Consider the following 18,193-nt stretch of genomic DNA (forward strand, 5'->3'; position numbering starts at 1 on the left):
CAGTGGAACCAACCCCAGATGCAGCTTCCTGGCCATCCTTTTGCTCCTGCTTTACCTCGCTGGTGCATTTTTATACTCCAACCTTCAATCTGCATCCTTGAGGTAGCTCAATTGATCCTGTCGACCTTCTCCACGTGCACTGACAGTGAATCCCCGAGTCTTTAGAACGGAGCTCGTGCGAACGCTTTACTTTGATTCAAAGCTGAGTTGGTTGATCGATATCTGTGCGCAATGCACTATACGCCTGAGTAAATCCTCGAGCCTTTCTCCATCGCATATTCAGCAACAAATATTTTCATGCACCTTATCGAGATGAATGTGCAATATAGTGTTACACAGGATTTGCGGTCAATGTGCCGTCTAGCGTCTTGAGGCTCAATATCTCTCCAGACTGCGCTGGTGTAGCAGAACACAGACGCGGCCGTTTGGTGACCGGCACCCGAAAACGCAAAAAATAAAATAAAAATAAAAAATGTCCGACTCAAACGAACCACGGCCGCCGACTTCGGCCTTCGAGAGTCCAACTTTTGGAGAGGATAGCTCATTCCACGTGGATCAGCCAGTAGGCTCTATGTCCATATCCCCATGTGGACGGGATGTGGTCCTGGCTTCGAAAGAGGGTCTTCACATTATTGATTTAGATTCCCCATATTCACCACCTCGGTATCTTCCGCACCATACACCCTGGGAGGTTGCCGATGTTCAGTGGTCTCCATTCGCTGCCCGGGACTACTGGGTGGCCAGCACGTCCAACCAGAAGGCCTTGGTGTGGAACCTGGCGATGCAGACTTGCCAGAATTCCATTGAGCATGTTTTACACGGTCATACTCGCGCTATCACTGATATCAACTTCTCTGCACACCATCCGGACACCTTAGCAACGTGCGCTGTCGACAGCTTTGTTCACTGTTGGGATCTTCGAACTCCATCCCGACCGGCCTTTTCGTTTTCAGATTGGTTTGCAGGAGCCACGCAGGTAAAATGGAGTCGACAAGACCCAAATGTCATCGCTAGTTCTCATGACAAATTCCTCCGTATATGGGACAAGCGGATGGGTGCTTACCCAATTAGATCGATTGAAGCTCATGATACCAAAATCTACGGAGTGGATTGGAATAGGGTTCGACGCGGGGCCTTGGCGACGTGTTCCTTGGATAAGACAATTAAATTCTGGGATTATACCGTCGAGGACGATGTTCCAGAGAAAGTAATCAAGACGCCGTTTCCTGTTTGGAGGGCACGAAATACACCATTTGGCTGGGGCATCCTAGCTATGCCCCAAAGAGGCAATAGCGACCTCCATCTTTACAGCCGCAGAGCTGGTGATAGTGAAGATCCTGATGGGTATCAACCCCCCGTACATAGCTTTCCTGGCCACAAAGGCCAGGTGAAAGAATTCCTCTGGAGGGCGCGCGGTGGTGTTGTCGACGGTACCGACCACAGAGAGTTTCAACTCGTCTCGTGGGGTACCGATAAAGAGCTTCGTCTACACCGTGTTGACTCTGATGTTCTTCGAAGGGTCGGTCACGAAAAAGGAAAATCATATATATCTAACCTGAATGTCACCCGGAAAGGGGCTATTTACAAAAGCTTTCGTGACGAGAATGTTGGTCTGGAATATGCGGACACGGACCCATTGTCACCGACCTTTCAACCTGCGGTCCCTCCGCCTTCCCAAGAGATGGGTATGAACACCATCTCAGTCCCGTACCCACGGGCCTGGGTTCAAGGAGCCTCTGTCGGAATGCAAGGCAGATCGAATATTCGAGCGGATACCAATCCTATCTCCTGGATGCGTGGGGTAAAAATATCAGGATGGGATATTGAAACCTTGGGTGATGAAATCACACATGTAGGCGAGAAATTCACCAAGGTCGTCTTTGAATCAGTTGATATCAGGCGTCGAAAAACAACAATTTCTCTTCATGGCCCATGGGGTGTAGACGGAGCCTCCCTCTTCTTGAGGGTAGATATCAAATTTCCACCGGATTATCCTCGAGACTCAGTCCCGTCGTTCAGTGTGCAAAAGACGTCAGCTGTCACCGAACAACTCTCAAATAAGATTATTGCAGAGTTGCAGACAATCTCTGAAACTTATTTGTCACATAAGAGAGGCTGCCTTGAGGGAGTTGTACGATACCTTTTGGGCGAAAGCAGTCTGGAAGACAGCATCGCATGGATTCTGGGCGAAACAGCAGAAACTATTAAGTCACCGACAAATGGCCAAGTTGCGGACGAAGAATCAAGTGACGAGGATGAAGTCGGAATGTCTCAAAGTCAAGAGCTAGGAATGAGTTCTGAACTACTTCGGCCGATCAATGCCAATGTGATGGTACCGATGGCCAAGGTATGCGGTGCAGTCTGGGCTAAGGATGGCCGCCTGGTGTGCTTTTTCCCTACGAAGAAGGATAAGTCGGTATATTCTCTGGAAAATCTAGGGTTGAAGGAGATGACAAGACTGTCGAGATCTGACAAAGTCTTTGAGGGCTTTGGCCGTTTGCAAACGAGCTCGCCTGGTCCGCGAATAACCGGAACGATCACCAGCACCGACGATGGTGCTTCTGAATACTCTGACGATTCCGAGGCCGAAACTTCAAGTTCCTCCGGGTCTTCTGGTATCCTCTCAGGACTTCAGCATCGCTTCCCGACACCCCAAACATGGCGGAGTGTTGGTAGCCTTGGAATGTATCGACCTCGTTCGACCGATAACTCACAAAGATCGACTGTAGGGGGGATGACCACGAAATCGGCAGATAATCCACCAAATATAATTTCGATACATGACTTCGCCGATCTACTACCAGCCAAGCGAGAACTGGCCAGTAGTTATCGAATCTGCGGCAAAGTTGTTGATGTCTGTGCTCACAATGCGGCAGTCGCCCTCGACCATGGCTATCATGAGTTAGCTCGGATCTGGGGCCTTGTCAAGCTTATTCTCCACGATTATAAACCACCGCACTCATCAATTTCGAGCATTGCGGATAAGGCTTCACACATCCAAAGAAAAGATAGTGCTGTGGATTTGAGCTATGACGCCTTGAACCAAGATCAATCCTCTGATGAAGCAGGAGGAGGGGTTATCCAATGGGGCAATCATCCTTTCGGTGGTCATTGGCTCATTCCGGCTCTCTTCAAACATTTCGAACAGATTGGGGACGTCCAAATGGTTGCAATGCTTTCATGTGTATTGTATGAGCCGAACCTCGAGCGCATCCCGCTGGAGAAGGATATTCACCACAGCAGAACGGTTTCTAAAGGAGGCGACAGCCAGTCTTTTTCGTTGGAATTTTACGCCACCCCCCCCACGCCAGGGCAGAGTAAGTCACAAATTGCAACGCCTCTCACTTCTACTCCAAAGGACAGCCATGCAACCCCTGCTACACAGAGCTCTGGACAATCGTCCTCTGAGCTGTGGCGTACGGGTACGACACCACCTTATTCCACCGGTACCACACCTCCTTTCCTTTCACGTGCGAGTGGGTTGGCTGCAGAAAGAAAGGCAGGTACCCAAAATGCGTCATTAGCTGCTTCTCCAGACCTGCAGTCACAACCGCGGAGTGGCTCTGGATTTGGCTCTGTTCTTGCCTCTTCTCTCTCTCGGTCCTTTACATTTGGCCCATCCTCAGCATCACCTCCCGCGAGTATGTTGCCAAAGAAAAAACAAAGCCCTGGCGATAGCCCTCACACAGCGGGAGGACCTGGCATATGGACTACCACTGCCTTTACGGGTAAACCAGCTTCTGCAATCCCCGATTATCTGACTACCTCCACTGTTCTTACTTCACAGACTCACTCTGATACAGAGAGTGAACGGCCCCGAATATCAAAAGGGTCTGGGAAAGTTCAGGCAACTCTCAAGAATCAGGGCGCCTTTGATGACGAGACAAGGACACAAAATTCGTTCCTTGACCCGAAGAACGACTGGCTCTACCGATCATACCGTATTTCCTACGCTCGTTTACTCTCTAATTGGGGATTACCGGTGCAGCGCAGCGAAATGCTCAAGATTGGTGGAGCTGTATTTCACCCAAATCACACTTACGTAAGTCATTGGAATCCTAATGGCCCGGAAGACTCGTTTTCACTCTCGAGTCTTGGCGGCCGCCGGGCCTCTATTGCTGCAGGGATAGCTGTTGGCAAGGAAAGCCAAGGTCTAGAAATCCAAAGGCATTGTATTGGATGTGGGGAGGCTCTCCAGCTGTCTGTCTTTGCGATTCAAAGTGTAGCCGATGCAGCGGCGGCAGCAGCAAAGAATCATGTCAAGGGCAATAATATTACGTCGATGATTTGTCCAAATTGTCAACCAAAACGAGCCTTGCCCTTGAAGATCCCCTGTGTTTTATGCGGTGAAGTGGTGGAGGGGATGCTCACACCCTGTCTCAGCTGTGGTCATGTCTGCTGCTTTGATTGCTACCGTTGCTGGTTCTCAACCACCTCGATGGACACTTGCGCCGAAGAAAATACCCTACAACACAATCCGGATGAAGAGCTCGAGTTTGGATTCTGTCCCAGCGGTTGTGGTTGCAAATGTTCAGACCACAGCGAGGGCGAGCTACCGACTCCCTGGAGCCCATCCTCTCCGGCTCCCGAAAGCGAAAGCTTTACACATAAACCTCAGGGAAAGCGATCAGAAGGGCCCTCCCGATCCATTGACCAAGTGACCAATTCTGTCCATCCCGAAGACGAGCTTGAGCACTGGCAGACTTCTCCTTTTGCATCGCTTGCACGAGGTTTAGGGGGCGGCCTTAGTAAGGGGCTGCGTGGGAAAGAAGACAAGCGGAAAGCCAAGTCCTCAGCCACCACGTTTGTTCCCAAGAGATCTTCTATGAATCAGGTTCTGAGCTGATGGGGATGATGGGGGTGTCGAATGACTTTTTTTTTTTTTTTTTTTCCATATAGATATGCATATATATACCCACTGGCGTTGATATGAAATTCCAATTCAAGACACATGGAGTACATCATACTTTTATAAATGTATATATTTCTCGGATATATTATCCACACTCTCGGAAGTACTCACAGGATGCTGCCTAAATGTGTACACATACCCAAATGATTCGAGAAGAATAATCTAGTATCTAATATAATTTGCCTCGGAATGAATGAACCTTTAACAACTACTCGTCATTCAGAGGGCTCTTTGGTTGCACCGTGTAAAAGCAATCATCTGTAGGTATGGGGCTGACATACATACACACACATAACTATACGTACATACTGTATACATATATACCAAACGTAACCCATTCATTATAGCCATTAGGACTTTTAAAAATTAAATATAAATAAACATGGGGATTAATATAGTTCCTCGGATGTCCCACCCACACCCACACCCATCCATCCGCCCATCACTTCACCCAAGAACACCCGGACAGAGGAAGGGGGGGGGGAAAACAATTATACATGTTAGTGAATCACCACAGCAACATGGTCATTCATGTAATCGCCAATGTTCCCAAGGAAGCACGAAGCAATAATCGCCACGCTCCCGAACCCGATACTCGCATAGTACACCCACTTGTAGCTCTCCGCGAAGGCGATCTGGCCTGCCCTTACGACAGCGTCATACGCGGCCTCGTTGCCAGCGATTCCAGGGATCTCGTGCAGCCCCTGGAGAAGAGAAGCGCCGGTGAGTTCGATCGCCTCGCCAATTAGTTCGGGGCTGGTGATGTTGAGCTGGGTGGCCATGACACCCCCGATGTAGGACTTGGCGTTGGGGACGAATTTCTCAATGAAGATGTTGTAGTAGATGGTGTATCCGATGCTGCCGCCGACGACGCGGATGGAGAGGGTGAGGGCGGAGATGGTGGCGATTAGGTCCTGTGAGTTTGTTAGAGATCTTTCTTCTTTTGTTACAGATGGACGGGTCTTTTTTGTCTTTTTTTGGGGGGGGGGGGGGGGGAGGGGAGCATACATCTGGACAGATGATGGTGGTGATGATAGATGCAGGAACGACGATTCCTCCTATTCCCAGGCCGGCGATGACGAGGAGGCCCCAGAGTTGATGCAGGTTGTTAGTGTTTGCCACGGCCAACGCACCGCATCCTGTTATGGGAGAGATTAGTCGCTGGATATAAGTTTTTGAGAATGGGTTAAAAGGAGGGGGGGGGGGGGGGTTCTCGACTAACCTGCTGTCATGAAAACGCTGCTGATAATCAAAAGTTCCTTGTTGTGGCCTCGCAGGACGCTGAGCAACCACAGGACGATACAAGCACCGCCCATAATACCGAAACCAACGGGAAGGCTACGAATTCCAACTTCAACCGGATCATGGCCGTAGACATTGAACGACTGGGTAGGCCAAAACATAATGACGGAGAAAAAGTTTGCGCCGGAGATGAAAGTGATAACAAGAGTCAGACCTAGAGTGCGAGGCTCCTGCTTCAGACGGCTGGGGAAAATGGGATACTTTGCGCCGAAGATCTCCCAGAAACCGAAGGCGACCAGCATCATAAATCCCAGGATGAGGGGGACTAGGACGTGAGCAGATTTCCAGGGGTACTAATTCAGGGAAATTCGCGTTAGTCTAAACCCTACCTTGTCGAGTATTCAGATAAAGGTAGAAGTGACACTGCTTACCTGGTATCCACCCCATTGCATACCAGCCAAAAACAAGATCAGACCGCATATGCTGAGAAAGCCGCCAACGAAATCAATTCGCTTGATAATCTCAGACTTGCTAAGACCCTCAGAGTTGACACGGGGTGGTGGGAAGTAGAAAAGAGCCGTGATGAGCAAACCTAGACCACTCCATGCACCGCAGAACGCACCAACATAACGCCAGCTGCCTGTGTCCGCAATGAGTTGGGCCCAGAGCACGGAGGGGGCGAAGGGCGCAATTGTAAAGATCAAAACTGCAACGTATTTGCCACGCTTCCTGGTGGGCGCCATTTCAGATGTCGCCGCCAGCGCAGTTAATTCGTTAATGCCTGCGCCTGCGCCTGCAATTGCCATGCCCCCTAAAAGTGGCGGTTAGTGGTTACGCTAGAAGAGGGCGAGTGAAAGAAAAACCAACCGATGAAAGTATTCATGGTGTGTGCGGTCGAGCAGATAATCATTCCAACGGTGACCAGAGTAGCACCGATCAAGGCAACATAACGACGTCCGATGAGATCGGAGAGGGACCCAACGAACGGACAGACACCAGCAAGAGCAAGCAGGTTTGCCAAAACCTGTTAGGGTTGAGTACCGTGAGTTAATCTTCTTAGACCCCATACTGGAGGATGTTCTTGAAACGTACAAACCAAACCCATCTGTCTGCCCCCCCAATAGAGGCGTAGATGATGGGAGGGATGCCTCCGAAGAAATAAACAGGAATCTGACTCCCAGTCCACAGGAAAGCCATGGCAGTGAAGCCCATGAAACGGCCGAAGGTCATCTATCAATACCTAATCAATACCGTTTTGAATCGATATCACCCATCTCTCTCTATCCTTCGTGTCCTAGTTTTGTACCTTATTGACATCTTCATTCTGTCCAGTCTCGTCTGCATGCGGCCCAAAAACCTCGCGAGGGACCATAGCCGACTGGCCCGCAGTCTTCTCATCAACCCGGGAGTCCCCAGAGTCCGTAGAATTTGAAGCCATCGTGGAGAATGTCAATTCAAACCAGTAGTATTAGACGACAAAAGGGCGGGCAAAAAGAAACAAGAAAAGCCAAGGGGACGGGCGATATGTCGCGCATGGGCTCAGCATTAAAAAGAAAAGAAGAAGACAAGAGAATAATTCAAGCTTCGACTAAGCCTGGGAGTATTATCATTATACATGGGAGAAGAAAACCCCTCTCTTGCGGTAGGTCATTGGTGCTTGCGGGTTTGATGTATGTATTCTGGACGCAAAAGTGCGGAGACGAAGACAACGAACCATGGACATGATCTGACAGGCATACAAAGGGTTTATGAGGGAAATATAAAAATGCCGGTCGGCTTTCATCCCTTTCTAAGACATGCCCGAGGCAAGTTTCACACCGACTGTACCTAGTTGGATGGTGGCAGTGAACATCCACGACGGGTTGAAAGGCGGGGGTTGAGATAGAGAGTAATGTGGAGATGGAAAGTCCGGGGGTGGATTGGATCCAGGCGATTCTTTAACGACGACCACCGGTTTAACTGCATGATTCGGAGTTAGTTCGTTAGCTGGGAGTCAAAAAAAAAGGGGGGGGGGAAGGGGGACAAATTACTCTCTTCTCTCTCTGTGTCACTCTCTTCATGGTGGAATTCTCGTGGGAATCATATTTAAAAGATAACCACAGAGTCCAGTGGGAGTACAACTTCTTCCAAGGGGGCTCTAGACCCCAATGGGCAATCTTGTATGACTCCCCCAGCCCTCTGATTTGTGCCTTTTTTTACTACTTAGATTTATTAAATTGTTAGGGGGTATGTAGGTACTATAGACAGCTTATTCCAAAATCCAAACACGAAGCCGTCACAAATAAAAAACGCACGCCATGCCGATCCAAAGAAAATGCCCCGGAACCTGTCCCAACAGCGCGGTGATCTATCTCGTTTTGATGCGAGAATCGCAGGTGTAAATTTACTGTCCAGACAATTGGCTGACGGGGGTTATTCTTGCATGAGCCACGATCAGCATGAATGTCAGGGTCGGAGCTCAGCACCTTTTTTGTTTTTGTTTTTACCGAGTGGCTCAGTAAGTGTCTCCAATCTTGCGCAATTTATACCCTCGAGGCACCACAAAGAGTCCAGAGGCTTGGACACACAATTTCCCGAGGGGGTCGCGTATCTCCCCTGTGACGTAGGCTTTGCGATCGGTGCTTCGTTCTTGATCTAGGGTCGCGTAGATTGTGTAAAAGTTGCCCGAGTAAACCAGGCCCCGATAATTGATATCAAGGTTCGCAGTGACCCCCGTGCGTTCGGGCAAGTTTTGGATTGCGACTCGGGCCAGATGCTCGTCGAGGATGGTGCCCAGGAGACCGCCATGAACAATGGTTGGCCATCCCTCAGTGCCCGACCCTAGAAACACCACATTGACAGCTTTTTTCTCCTTATCGTTCCAAAAGACTTTCTGTGGCCAATCAGTTAGCTGGGAAGAAATAATCGGCCTAGGCTGAAGCACTTTCAACCTCCGGCACATGGTCGACTCGGCATTTAGCCCACTTTCGTGTACTCCAAACTCTGGCCTTATTATGATTTGCCAAGAATCTTTGGTACCCCCTTCGATGACTTTCGATCTTCATTGGGAGCGCCGGTGGATAGAGTTGAGAGGATCAAGATGAGACAAAAAGGAAAAACTACACACCTGCATTGCCAGTCCTCGGCTTCCACGCAATGGGCCGGATGTAATTCTTTGCCTCAGTTCTTCCTCCAGATAGTTCCCATAAACATCCGCCTCCCTGTAGTCCGGATCCTCCCGCAATTGCTTCACAATAGGCAGACCGTGCTCGAATGTGCGACGGATTTCCTCCATCTTACGCTCATCCTCCCCCGTTCCCGGGAATGGTGGCACGGCAAGCTTGTTATCCATCCACTTGCCAGCAGCGAGACCTAGGCCACCGAAAATCCCTGCATAGATAAGCCGTCGTGGCCATCGCGACGGTTCGGGAGTGACCCCGTGGGTGGTGGGATTGGTGTTGGTACTGGCATGTCTCGAACCGCGAACGATTGGCCGGGATATCAGTTGACATTTGGTCGCGGCATAGCGTAGTCGGGATTGTAAAATTTGACGAGGCCCGAACATGATTCTTACATTGCAGTTTTGAGGCGTGATTGTTATGTAGAGGGAGGTACTGTTAAGTAAGAGAGATGTGTATACCGAAGCCGCACGTCGGAAATATGATGTTCCCGTAGGAGTTACCTTTGTCGATTGCTGCCATCTTTACATAATATAGAGTTCATTTCCTACTTAGGGATGGTTCAAGTCGACAGGCAAATAGGCATTGCAGACATTGGGTTTTTTATTCTTCATCCAAGTCTATTTTCAGGTTGATGGCCACATAACTCTCAATAATCGCAATAATGAAACGGGGGAAGGCAATGTATGTCATGTCATGCTCGAAATCCAGCACCAAGATTCCCCCAGATACCGATTCTACGGTAATATATCCATAATCCGTGTGGAGCATCATTCATTCAATAGGGAGCACCATGACTCTATTCTGCGGTGGGCAAATCGACTGCACGATAGAGGAGAATAAGGGCGGAGTGGGATTCACCTAGCACAAGCCAAATCAGCGTCAGAACTCCCCCCATCTTAATCTTGAGGGGTGGCCCAGGGGTAGAAGCGAGGTATGAATAGGGAAAAAGGGAAGCTTACCACCACCAGCCAGAGTCTCGATCTTCGAGCCATCCACCTCAGTCACCTTATCGTCGTTGAACCACCACCACTTGCTTTCACTCTCGTCCTGGTTACCGCTGGAAGTATCCTGTTTCTTGACATAACATGTATAATGCCCACTATCGGCACTAGCACCTTGATGCGTAATCACACCTCTGAGATCATACAGTCCGGACTTGTTGGTGCCCGCGTCTGTGGACAGCTCAGGATTGAGGAGTTCGGCCAACTCTTTCTTAGCTGCGAGAATAGACGCGTTCCTTTCAGCCTCGTATTCGGCATCAGTTTTGAACACATCAGTCATCGCAGCATCCTCGTCCTTGCCAGAGCTTTTGGATTCCTCCTTACGCTCCTCCACAGCTTTCTTTTTCTGCATTGGTTCCATACTGGGCTCAGGCTCGACTCCTGCCAGTGCATTCCGCTCTTCTCTTTGATGAGCAAGCTTCTGGCGTTTCCGGGCACGCTCAACATCGACCTCGTCCTTTCGAATATCCCGTACTTTGTCCCTAATGGGGACAAGTTGCTTCTTAAGTTCATCAGTACAAAAGTCCACCACGTCAAGCTCAGCAGGGAAAGTGACTTTGCGCATAATCTTGGCCTTTTTCTGGGTCTCGCGTTTCCAGAAGAAACGAACAAAGTGAACAGTTAAATACTTGGGTAGGCGGGCGATGCGAGAACGCTTTGTGTATACAGCATCCCGATCCAATGTAGAAGAATGCTTCTCAATTTTCTCTTCGAGGCCCGCCATTATACCATCGTGTAAATGATTCGTTTCTTTGCCGATGTGGCAATCGAGCTTGTAGAACACATCGGAGCTACGGGTCGCTTCTTCGCCAGCCTCCTTTGCAGCTGGTTCATCGCACTCGGTAATTGACTCGAACCTTCCTCCAAGATACTTGTCTACAAATGACACTTCAGTAGCGGACTCTCCTTCGCCCTCCTTTATCATGAGCTTGTTTCGTAGTTGCGACACAATCTGAGACCAGGCCTCCTCCGCATCTTGTTGAGCATAACCATGACCATTTCGATCCTTCTGGGCAAATTGAGGGAAAGCGTTTCTCAAAGAGTTGAGGAACATCATTGGAGGGAACCCTTCCTGCGTTTCGGACATTTGCTTAAACAGGTCCCTCAGGGAGGCAGTAAGGTCCATAGAAAGGCCACCAAGGCCTAAACTGCTGAGATTTGAAAGGCTCGAGCCACCACTGGCAGAAGGTCGGTATTTCTGAAGCTCTTGCTGCAACTCTGGAACACTTCTTAGCGTTTGCAGCGTTGAATTCAGATAACACGTATTCCCCAGGTTTTGCAGTCCAGCCGGTGTTGCTCCCTCAGCTTTCGCGGCTTCCGCCTCGCTCATATCCTCAAGAAACTTCACTGCTTCCTTTGGACGTCCCAGGTCTCCAGCAGTCTGGCCCCCGGATGGGGTACCCATCATCATGAACGTCTGGCCAGGTTTGGCGTTGAGAGAGGATAACAAGGTATCATCTTTAAGTTGGCCGCCCTTCACCAAAATTTTCTGTCTCTCGGGTTCAACACCGGTGAGTGAGTATAGCTGATACTTGAATGTTTCGCCATTGGATGTAGGGTCGAGGTCGATGTCGTAACGCTTTCCCTGGTGCTTCACAACAACTGGGGTATCAGGTTAGTCAGGTATTCGCCAAATTTAAGCGACTGAAATTGTCATTGAAAAGCCATGCCTGGTGTAGAAGCCATCTTTCCGTCTCAAACGTATCTATTGGGCGTAAATGGGAGCTTCTCTTCAGCTTGGTGTGGTATATTGTGGTGTATAAACAGCTCCAGCTTCCGTCAGCGCCTTTGGAGGGCGTGGGGCTCACACTGCAAACAAAACAAACATCTCCAGGCGACACTGCGGGACGTTGCCGATTCCAGGTGTCGACCACTCAACAACACCTTTCGATTCCCCAAGCTACACCTTCTAACCAGCTCTTGATCCTAAGCTATTAATGCGCCGGAGGCTCGATTCGTAAGTTCCCGTCTTTATATATCCCCAGGCTTGCTAGGTTGGCGTTAACGGGCTTGCCACCAGAATAACCCCCCAGCCAGCCCCCGGATAGTCGCATTCTACGTCACTCACCAACATGGTAAGAATCCAGAACACCAAACGATATGAAGAGTGATACTAACAGTCGTAGTCTCAATCCTTGCGCCCATATCTTCAATGTGTTCGGTCCTCGCTTACTGCTGCGCTCGCCGTCTCCAACTTCGCCTCCCAGACCTCCGAGAGACATAATGTACCTGAGATCGAGGCCCAGAGCTCTCCTGAGCTTCTCCTCAACCCCCTTACGGTCTCTAGGAACGAGAACGAAAAGGTTTTAATTGAGCCTAGTGTGAACAGTGTCCGAGTCAGCATCCGGATAAAGCAAGCAGACGAAATCGAGCACATCTTGGTCCATAAGTTCACCCGATTCTTGACGCAGCGCGCAGAGTCCTTCTTTATTCTACGAAGAAAGCCGGTCAAGGTACGGATGTGCTTACCGGATTCCTCCTCTTCCACAGGCTTACAAACAAATAGGGATACGATATTTCATTCTTAATCACAAACTTCCACACAGAAGCTATGTTGAAGCACAAGCTGGTCGACTTTATCATCCAATTCATGGAGGAGGTAGACAAGGAAATTTCCGAAATGAAGCTTTTCGTACGTTATACCAATTAATTCCTCAATGCGCTGCGTGGATCAAGCCTAACTATCTACAGCTTAATGCTCGTGCTCGATTTGTTGCTGAATCCTTCCTGACTCCCGTAAGCCCCCTTCGATTCCTTTAAAGACATCTTCTAATTGAAATGTTCTAGTTTGACTAAATTATGCCGAACTCATGAACTTTGATCCGTAAATGATCGAAAAGTTCAATCCACCTCCTCTTGATTTCCGCCTTCATAAGTTTCTGTACAGACGATCTGGGCTGGTATGGGAATCTTCCTTTCTACAAAGTATTGTTCCCTTTCTTAGATCCTCAGGCTCGGGGTTACCTCGAACATAAATTTCCCTAGCAATATTGATTATTTCCTCTATATCTTTGTTTCATGATGACAATCACACCAAGTATATCGAATCGCCCGAATCGCGACTTAATTGTAGCCTATTCGTCCTTATGCAGCAAATTCTTACTTTGTTACCTGTCTAGCCTTAAGAGAATGTTCGCACTTGGATAATGAATTATAATCTCTAGTGCCCTAAAATCTAACTTACTTTAACTACACTGGTCACCGCGCCTATAATTCTATTCAGTATTCATCTGAATGTTTAAATTCGAACCTGACGCCATACCCTCCATTTACAAGTATTCATTGTCGTGGATAATCATACCCCCTGCGCAGGGGAATGAATATCCTACCATCAACGGCCTTCGCTATGCCCCTGATATACTTCAGAGAACATATTCTAGTACGACTCTAACATTATTCTGAAGGTTCCCAGATTTGACCCAAGCAAACTGGAGAAGAATTGATATTGCCTAATTAGGCTCTTATCCATAGATCAAAGTCTGGCATAGATAGACCTCATTGTGTTCACTCTGTAGAGTATCAGTCCTATCTTGCATCTATTGGTGGTAGTTACCGCTGTGTTCGTATAAGCATGAAAAACATCCTTTGCTACTGCATCTCATGCCTTGAACCCTTTCTGTGTTTACTGCTTGAAAATTCACTGTTTATGTGTTACATAGAGCGTTTTCTCTCATGAGTCTTGGAAACAATATCTCCCAACTTTTAGCTAACCTTCATTTTGCTTTCACCCTACTTGTTTTCTTCCCAACTATCAAATACCCTCTACCTTCTTTTTCTCGTGGAGGATCCATGGGACTAAGCTCCCAACGATCAACTTTTTTCTGGACTCAGGATGAATCCTTTCTCCCCCGTCTTCGTTCCTGGCTTCCCTCCCCCGAAAGGTCAGTGTGTTACTGAGGAGAACACTAACAAAAGGGATTCTTCATCCAACAACACTACCCCCATTCCTCCTCATTCGCTTCCTTTGTGGGTCATGAATCCTCAAAATTCAATCATTCATAACCCCAGTGCAGGAACGCGAATTGCCCCTTACCCTTCCTCGATGGCTCAGTCCCAGCACAGGCATCGTCAGGTGGAGATCGTCTCACCCATTTCACAACGTACTGCGTGCTCTCTGCTGCAGGATCTAAATAAACTCGATATTCAGGATATCCCAGAATCATCTCAGAACTTTATGTGTACGGAAAATGTTGACAAAGTTACTGACCCTAGCAAAATGCCAATTGGTAGCCTCGTACATCTCATGGAGCCACCTAAGTTGGGTGTTATAAAGATCTCAAATGTAAGAACCCTTGGTTATCTGCAAGAGCTTGGCTAATTTAAGTAAGATTCCTTATTCCATTACGAAGCAGGAGATCTTTCAGTTCCTCGGTCGTCCGGCACGTCTCATCACTCCTGATAGAGGATGTCCTGTTCATATCATAATGGAAAGATCTACTGCAAAAACTATGGAATGCTATGCAGAATTCGAAACTCCGTCGGAAGCGAGAGAAACCGTGGTTCGCATTAATCGGATTTATGAGACTGGTCGTGCTCCTCGCCTTGGTAATCGTCATGTTGACCTTGAATTGAGCAACCAGGATGCCCTTCTAAAAGACTTGTTTCCACGCGCGAAGTGCGTGGTCTGGAGAGATGGTATGCCTTATGTCATGCCTAACACTGATCCTTACTCCACTGGCTTTACCGGTTTCTTCACCACTGAGGAGATTATTGGTGCAATTCGCCATGCCGAGATGCCTCATCGCGTAAGTACTAGCCCGCCGAAGCCCTTGGACCACGACGACAGTGACAAACATTCTATAGTCTCCTTTTTGTGACAAGTGCCCTCAGCGCACCTATGAGTCAACCATAAGTACGATACACAAGGTAAAGGTTCCCTTGGATCAATTCATACCCTCTGCCTTGCTTGGTTTTGTTTAAACGTTAAGAGTATTGCGTCTCTCAGTTCCCTTGGTATGCCACCGAGCTGTACACGGTTCACGATCGTAATCAGCTGTTCGAATTGGTCAATCGTCACATCATCTCTCTCGTCTCTCGCGTTAAAAGAACCAATACCGTTGGACTTGACCAGAAACTGCTTCACGATCTCCTTCAGGCAGGCCTGAAATGCCCTGCTTTCAATGAGCGCCAAAAATACACCCTCTGTATTCACTCGGAGAATGTAACGGAGATTTTCAAATTCCCAGAAATTGGGAAATGGTTCCCGTTTGATACACTCGTGAAAATGCCAGGCTTCAAGGAGGACGTCTTTTTGGTAAGTATTTTTGTTTTCCATCAGAAGTAGATATAACTTAATTTGTTTTTCTTTTCCAGTACTATGTGAGCTTGATCTCACAGGGCTCCGTGCCCAATGTCAGAAACTCAGACCTTCCTAACATGTTCTCAATGCCCAATCCTGGGCTTCAGTCTCCCTATGGAGAGATTTGGTTCGAATGGCCATTAGATGTTACAAATAATGTTACTTGGGGAACCGCTGTTCATCATGAAATGGTTCTGCTCTCTAGCCTTGTTCTCAGTGGCTGGATTAATGATGACAAAAATAGCATGAACAACATTACGAGCCTCAGAAGAGTTTCTGAACACTCCTCTTCCTCAATCCCCCGGGCTGCCTCATACAACATGCACGCCTCGTCTTCCAGAGCCGATAAGCTCCACGCTCGCACCGAGTCTACTCCTCATGCTGATGCCCTTGCACCTACCTCCCGACGCGCAAGCGAGAGTACCACCTTTAATTCCTTGAACTTTGAAAGCAATGAAGATACTGGGAACCCTTGGAACCAGAAGCTGCTTTTGTACCCTCCCACCAGACCCCACCCTGGATTCCGTGGTCACAGAATCACTCAGTCGTCGCCAAATTGTCTCCCGTCCCCCACCGAGAATTGGCCCAGAGAAAACTAACGCTCCGCGGGTCCGTGGGACTGTATTGCTGCTCAGTCTGGGGTCATGTTTTTTGTTTATTCATGCAGGCTTCCTACCGCCGATACATGCATATGAAGATATCACGATTTAGGATGAACTGAGCTTGTTCGTGGTTGACGGCAATTTAGGATCAGGTCTTCGATATCATCGTTATGATTTCGCGTTGAATGAAGAACGCATGCTTAGCTTGGACCTTGGTCAATCACTTTCCTTATGTTGACATTGTGAACCAGTCATTTTATGAGACAATTATCCCTTTTTCCAAATAGCTGAAATGTAAATTAGGACTCAATCCAATCACGATTTATTGGGCTCTTTCCCTTACTTGCAAAAATTAGAATTCTTCATTGTGTTGGGCTAGTTCATGATGGTCATTCTGTTTTGCCTGGTTTTCAAGAAGCCTTTTCCTCATCAGTCCTTCTGCCCTCATTCTCTCTCTGCGTTTCTCGGGGTCCTCCCAACCAGGAGGCTTAGTTTTCCCCTTCGCCTTGGCGGTATTAGCAGAGTGTGGGAAACATGAACTGAGGAGAGCCGTCCGAAATCTTTCCTTGCGCTCCATGTTTATAGAGAATCTTTCATTTGAGATCGCAACCAGCATCTGAAGGTATTCTTCCGTCACCAAACTGCGGATGACGACCTCCTCAGTACCGGATCCGTCGTCATCGTCATTGTCATTGTCGTCGTTATCATCGCAATATCCAATTACGGACTCGAGTGACAATCCCGCAGACCGTACGGCGATAATAGGACTCGGGCCCTCGTCAGTTTCTAGGCAGCGGAGACTCTGTAATCCACTTTCACGGAACCCAGAGCTAGATGCTGCAGAAAGAACAGGTTGGGCGTGGTGAAGAGTTGCGGTCATTATGTGGAGGATCTATTAGGCGACTTGTTAGCATTGTCAATACTGCGGTCGTTTGTCTAGATACTGCTCCAGCGGTTCGAGAACAGATGAAAGGCTAACCAAGGGTAGTGACATGGACGAGTAGCAGGTGATTCTCGAGGAGTGGGGAGCAATGAAGCATATGTCTTCAGAACAAAGACAAGGCCAGTTTGTAAATGTTGGGGAAGGAATAGAAAAAGACCAAAGACTTACCATAGGCTCAAAATGGAAGCGTACGAGACGTGGGGCTTGACCTTGTCTATTCACGCCTGGTGGCTTGCCGTCACCAGGAACCATCCCAAACATCTCATGCAAAGACTTCCTCTTTTCATTCTCTTGGTTTTCAGAGCCGTTGCCCCCAGATTCTGCATTATGGCTGCTCATTTCCAAAGGTTCATGAGACACATACAGCCATTTTCCTGCTCCTTTACCTCCAGATGGTACGAACTGTCTCTGATTGTCGTCCTGGGTTTCTTGTCGCTTCTTTCTTCCCTCCAAAAACACACTGATTCGACCAGCACAGCTACTGGTCGTCACCAATCCAGGCAAAGCATTGATGTCTCTAATAAGATCACGGATCCCTTCGTCAACAGATCCTTTGGGTGAAAGGTCTGAATATTGTTCATCTGGGATGGAGAGCTCTGCAAGAATCTTGCTCTTGCGAGATTCGAATACTTGCGGTATCATCTTTGTCTGGGTCTTGTTCAAAGAGTATCTTTTTCCTTTCCTTATTTTCTATTCTTTGTTTCTTTCACTAACGGTTCGACCTTTATAAAGAGTTCCTTTGAGAAGACGAATGAATAAGCTATTATTAGTTGAGAGAGAGATACGAGGCCTGCCCAAACCTCTTCCTCGTCTTCCAGGTCCTTGTCGATGTTCGAAAGGAGGCGGGCGGAACAAAAAAAAAAATCGAAACGATCGATGAAGGTCTAGGCAAATAGCCAATCAGGGAGCGAAAATTAACGGGAAAATGTGAGAAGAGATACAGCGCTCTAACCTCACGCTCTCAAGACAAAAATCCTGGCGCATTTCTCTGCTTAACAATGTCTCTACCAGGTAGCCAACTCGCAAATCCTTC

General features: G+C 48.2%; 7 protein-coding genes across 7 annotated transcripts; 3 read left to right on the plus strand and 4 right to left on the minus strand.

Annotated features, from left to right (window-relative positions):
* The first annotated feature begins 54 nt into the window (after window positions 1-54).
* Window positions 55-4,858, plus strand: P175DRAFT_0484583 (Mtc5p). The gene has a single exon (XM_040895575.1). It carries the CDS (start codon window positions 473-475, stop codon window positions 4,844-4,846), a length of 4,374 nt encoding a protein of 1,457 aa, XP_040750301.1. The 5' UTR covers window positions 55-472; the 3' UTR covers window positions 4,847-4,858.
* Window positions 4,859-5,299: 441 nt separating this feature from the next.
* On the minus strand, window positions 5,300-7,636 carry P175DRAFT_0484584 (putative MFS drug efflux pump). The gene is made up of 7 exons (XM_040895576.1): window positions 7,461-7,636; window positions 7,247-7,384; window positions 7,022-7,178; window positions 6,586-6,965; window positions 6,135-6,507; window positions 5,921-6,051; window positions 5,300-5,826 (listed from the first exon to the last, which is right to left on the minus strand). The coding sequence occupies exons 1-7, from the start codon at window positions 7,590-7,592 to the stop codon at window positions 5,413-5,415; spliced, it is 1,725 nt and encodes a 574-aa protein (XP_040750302.1). The 5' UTR covers window positions 7,593-7,636; the 3' UTR covers window positions 5,300-5,412.
* Window positions 7,637-8,648: 1,012 nt separating this feature from the next.
* On the minus strand, window positions 8,649-9,698 carry P175DRAFT_0442156 (PaaI family thioesterase; the record flags this gene model as incomplete). The annotated part of the gene is made up of 2 exons (XM_040894109.1): window positions 8,649-9,026; window positions 9,261-9,698. 2 exons carry the CDS (start codon window positions 9,696-9,698, stop codon window positions 8,649-8,651), a joined length of 816 nt encoding a protein of 271 aa, XP_040750303.1.
* Window positions 9,699-9,832: 134 nt separating this feature from the next.
* On the minus strand, window positions 9,833-12,059 carry P175DRAFT_0464071 (ubiquitin-specific protease UBP6). The gene is made up of 3 exons (XM_040894835.1): window positions 11,987-12,059; window positions 10,275-11,918; window positions 9,833-10,173 (listed from the first exon to the last, which is right to left on the minus strand). Exons 1-3 carry the CDS (start codon window positions 12,000-12,002, stop codon window positions 10,112-10,114), a joined length of 1,722 nt encoding a protein of 573 aa, XP_040750304.1. The 5' UTR covers window positions 12,003-12,059; the 3' UTR covers window positions 9,833-10,111.
* A 130-nt stretch (window positions 12,060-12,189) lies between these two features.
* P175DRAFT_0464074 (actin-related protein 2/3 complex subunit 4 family protein) lies at window positions 12,190-13,511 on the plus strand. The gene is made up of 6 exons (XM_040894836.1): window positions 12,190-12,273; window positions 12,337-12,391; window positions 12,443-12,769; window positions 12,823-12,948; window positions 13,008-13,052; window positions 13,104-13,511. Exons 2-6 carry the CDS (start codon window positions 12,389-12,391, stop codon window positions 13,110-13,112), a joined length of 510 nt encoding a protein of 169 aa, XP_040750305.1. The 5' UTR covers window positions 12,190-12,273; window positions 12,337-12,388; the 3' UTR covers window positions 13,113-13,511.
* A 982-nt stretch (window positions 13,512-14,493) lies between these two features.
* Window positions 14,494-16,521, plus strand: P175DRAFT_0464077 (uncharacterized protein). The gene is made up of 5 exons (XM_040894837.1): window positions 14,494-14,598; window positions 14,645-15,061; window positions 15,120-15,182; window positions 15,262-15,574; window positions 15,682-16,521. The coding sequence occupies exons 1-5, from the start codon at window positions 14,533-14,535 to the stop codon at window positions 16,212-16,214; spliced, it is 1,392 nt and encodes a 463-aa protein (XP_040750306.1). The 5' UTR covers window positions 14,494-14,532; the 3' UTR covers window positions 16,215-16,521.
* Window positions 16,522-16,569: 48 nt separating this feature from the next.
* P175DRAFT_0495258 (tRNA wybutosine-synthesizing 3 family protein) lies at window positions 16,570-17,802 on the minus strand (the record flags this gene model as incomplete). The annotated part of the gene is made up of 2 exons (XM_040896063.1): window positions 16,570-17,109; window positions 17,329-17,802. The coding sequence occupies 2 exons, from the start codon at window positions 17,800-17,802 to the stop codon at window positions 16,570-16,572; spliced, it is 1,014 nt and encodes a 337-aa protein (XP_040750307.1).
* Window positions 17,803-18,193: the final 391 nt, after the last annotated feature.

The sequence above is a fragment of the Aspergillus ochraceoroseus genome (genome assembly GCF_002846915.1).
Source record: "Aspergillus ochraceoroseus IBT 24754 chromosome Unknown P175scaffold_7, whole genome shotgun sequence".
Taxonomy (NCBI): Eukaryota; Fungi; Ascomycota; class Eurotiomycetes; order Eurotiales; family Aspergillaceae; genus Aspergillus; species Aspergillus ochraceoroseus.

Coding starts and splice junctions, on each gene's coding strand:
- P175DRAFT_0484584 (XM_040895576.1), bottom strand. CDS start 7,592: ATGGCTTCAAATTCTACGGACTCTGGGGACTCCCGGGTTGATGAGAAG. Junction 7,385..7,460: donor AGAATGAAGATGTCAATAAG/GTACAAAACTAG, acceptor AGGTATTGATAG/ATGACCTTCGGCCGTTTCAT. Junction 6,508..6,585: donor TGCAATGGGGTGGATACCAG/GTAAGCAGTGTC, acceptor TCCCTGAATTAG/TACCCCTGGAAATCTGCTCA.
- P175DRAFT_0464071 (XM_040894835.1), bottom strand. Junction 10,174..10,274: donor CGAGACTCTGGCTGGTGGTG/GTAAGCTTCCCT, acceptor GGCTTGTGCTAG/GTGAATCCCACTCCGCCCTT.
- P175DRAFT_0464074 (XM_040894836.1), top strand. Junction 12,770..12,822: donor TACGAAGAAAGCCGGTCAAG/GTACGGATGTGC, acceptor ACAAACAAATAG/GGATACGATATTTCATTCTT. Junction 12,949..13,007: donor TTTCCGAAATGAAGCTTTTC/GTACGTTATACC, acceptor AACTATCTACAG/CTTAATGCTCGTGCTCGATT.
- P175DRAFT_0484583 (XM_040895575.1), top strand. CDS start 473: ATGTCCGACTCAAACGAACCACGGCCGCCGACTTCGGCCTTCGAGAGT.
- P175DRAFT_0464077 (XM_040894837.1), top strand. CDS start 14,533: ATGCCAATTGGTAGCCTCGTACATCTCATGGAGCCACCTAAGTTGGGT. Junction 14,599..14,644: donor GTGTTATAAAGATCTCAAAT/GTAAGAACCCTT, acceptor AATTTAAGTAAG/ATTCCTTATTCCATTACGAA. Junction 15,183..15,261: donor CCATAAGTACGATACACAAG/GTAAAGGTTCCC, acceptor TGCGTCTCTCAG/TTCCCTTGGTATGCCACCGA.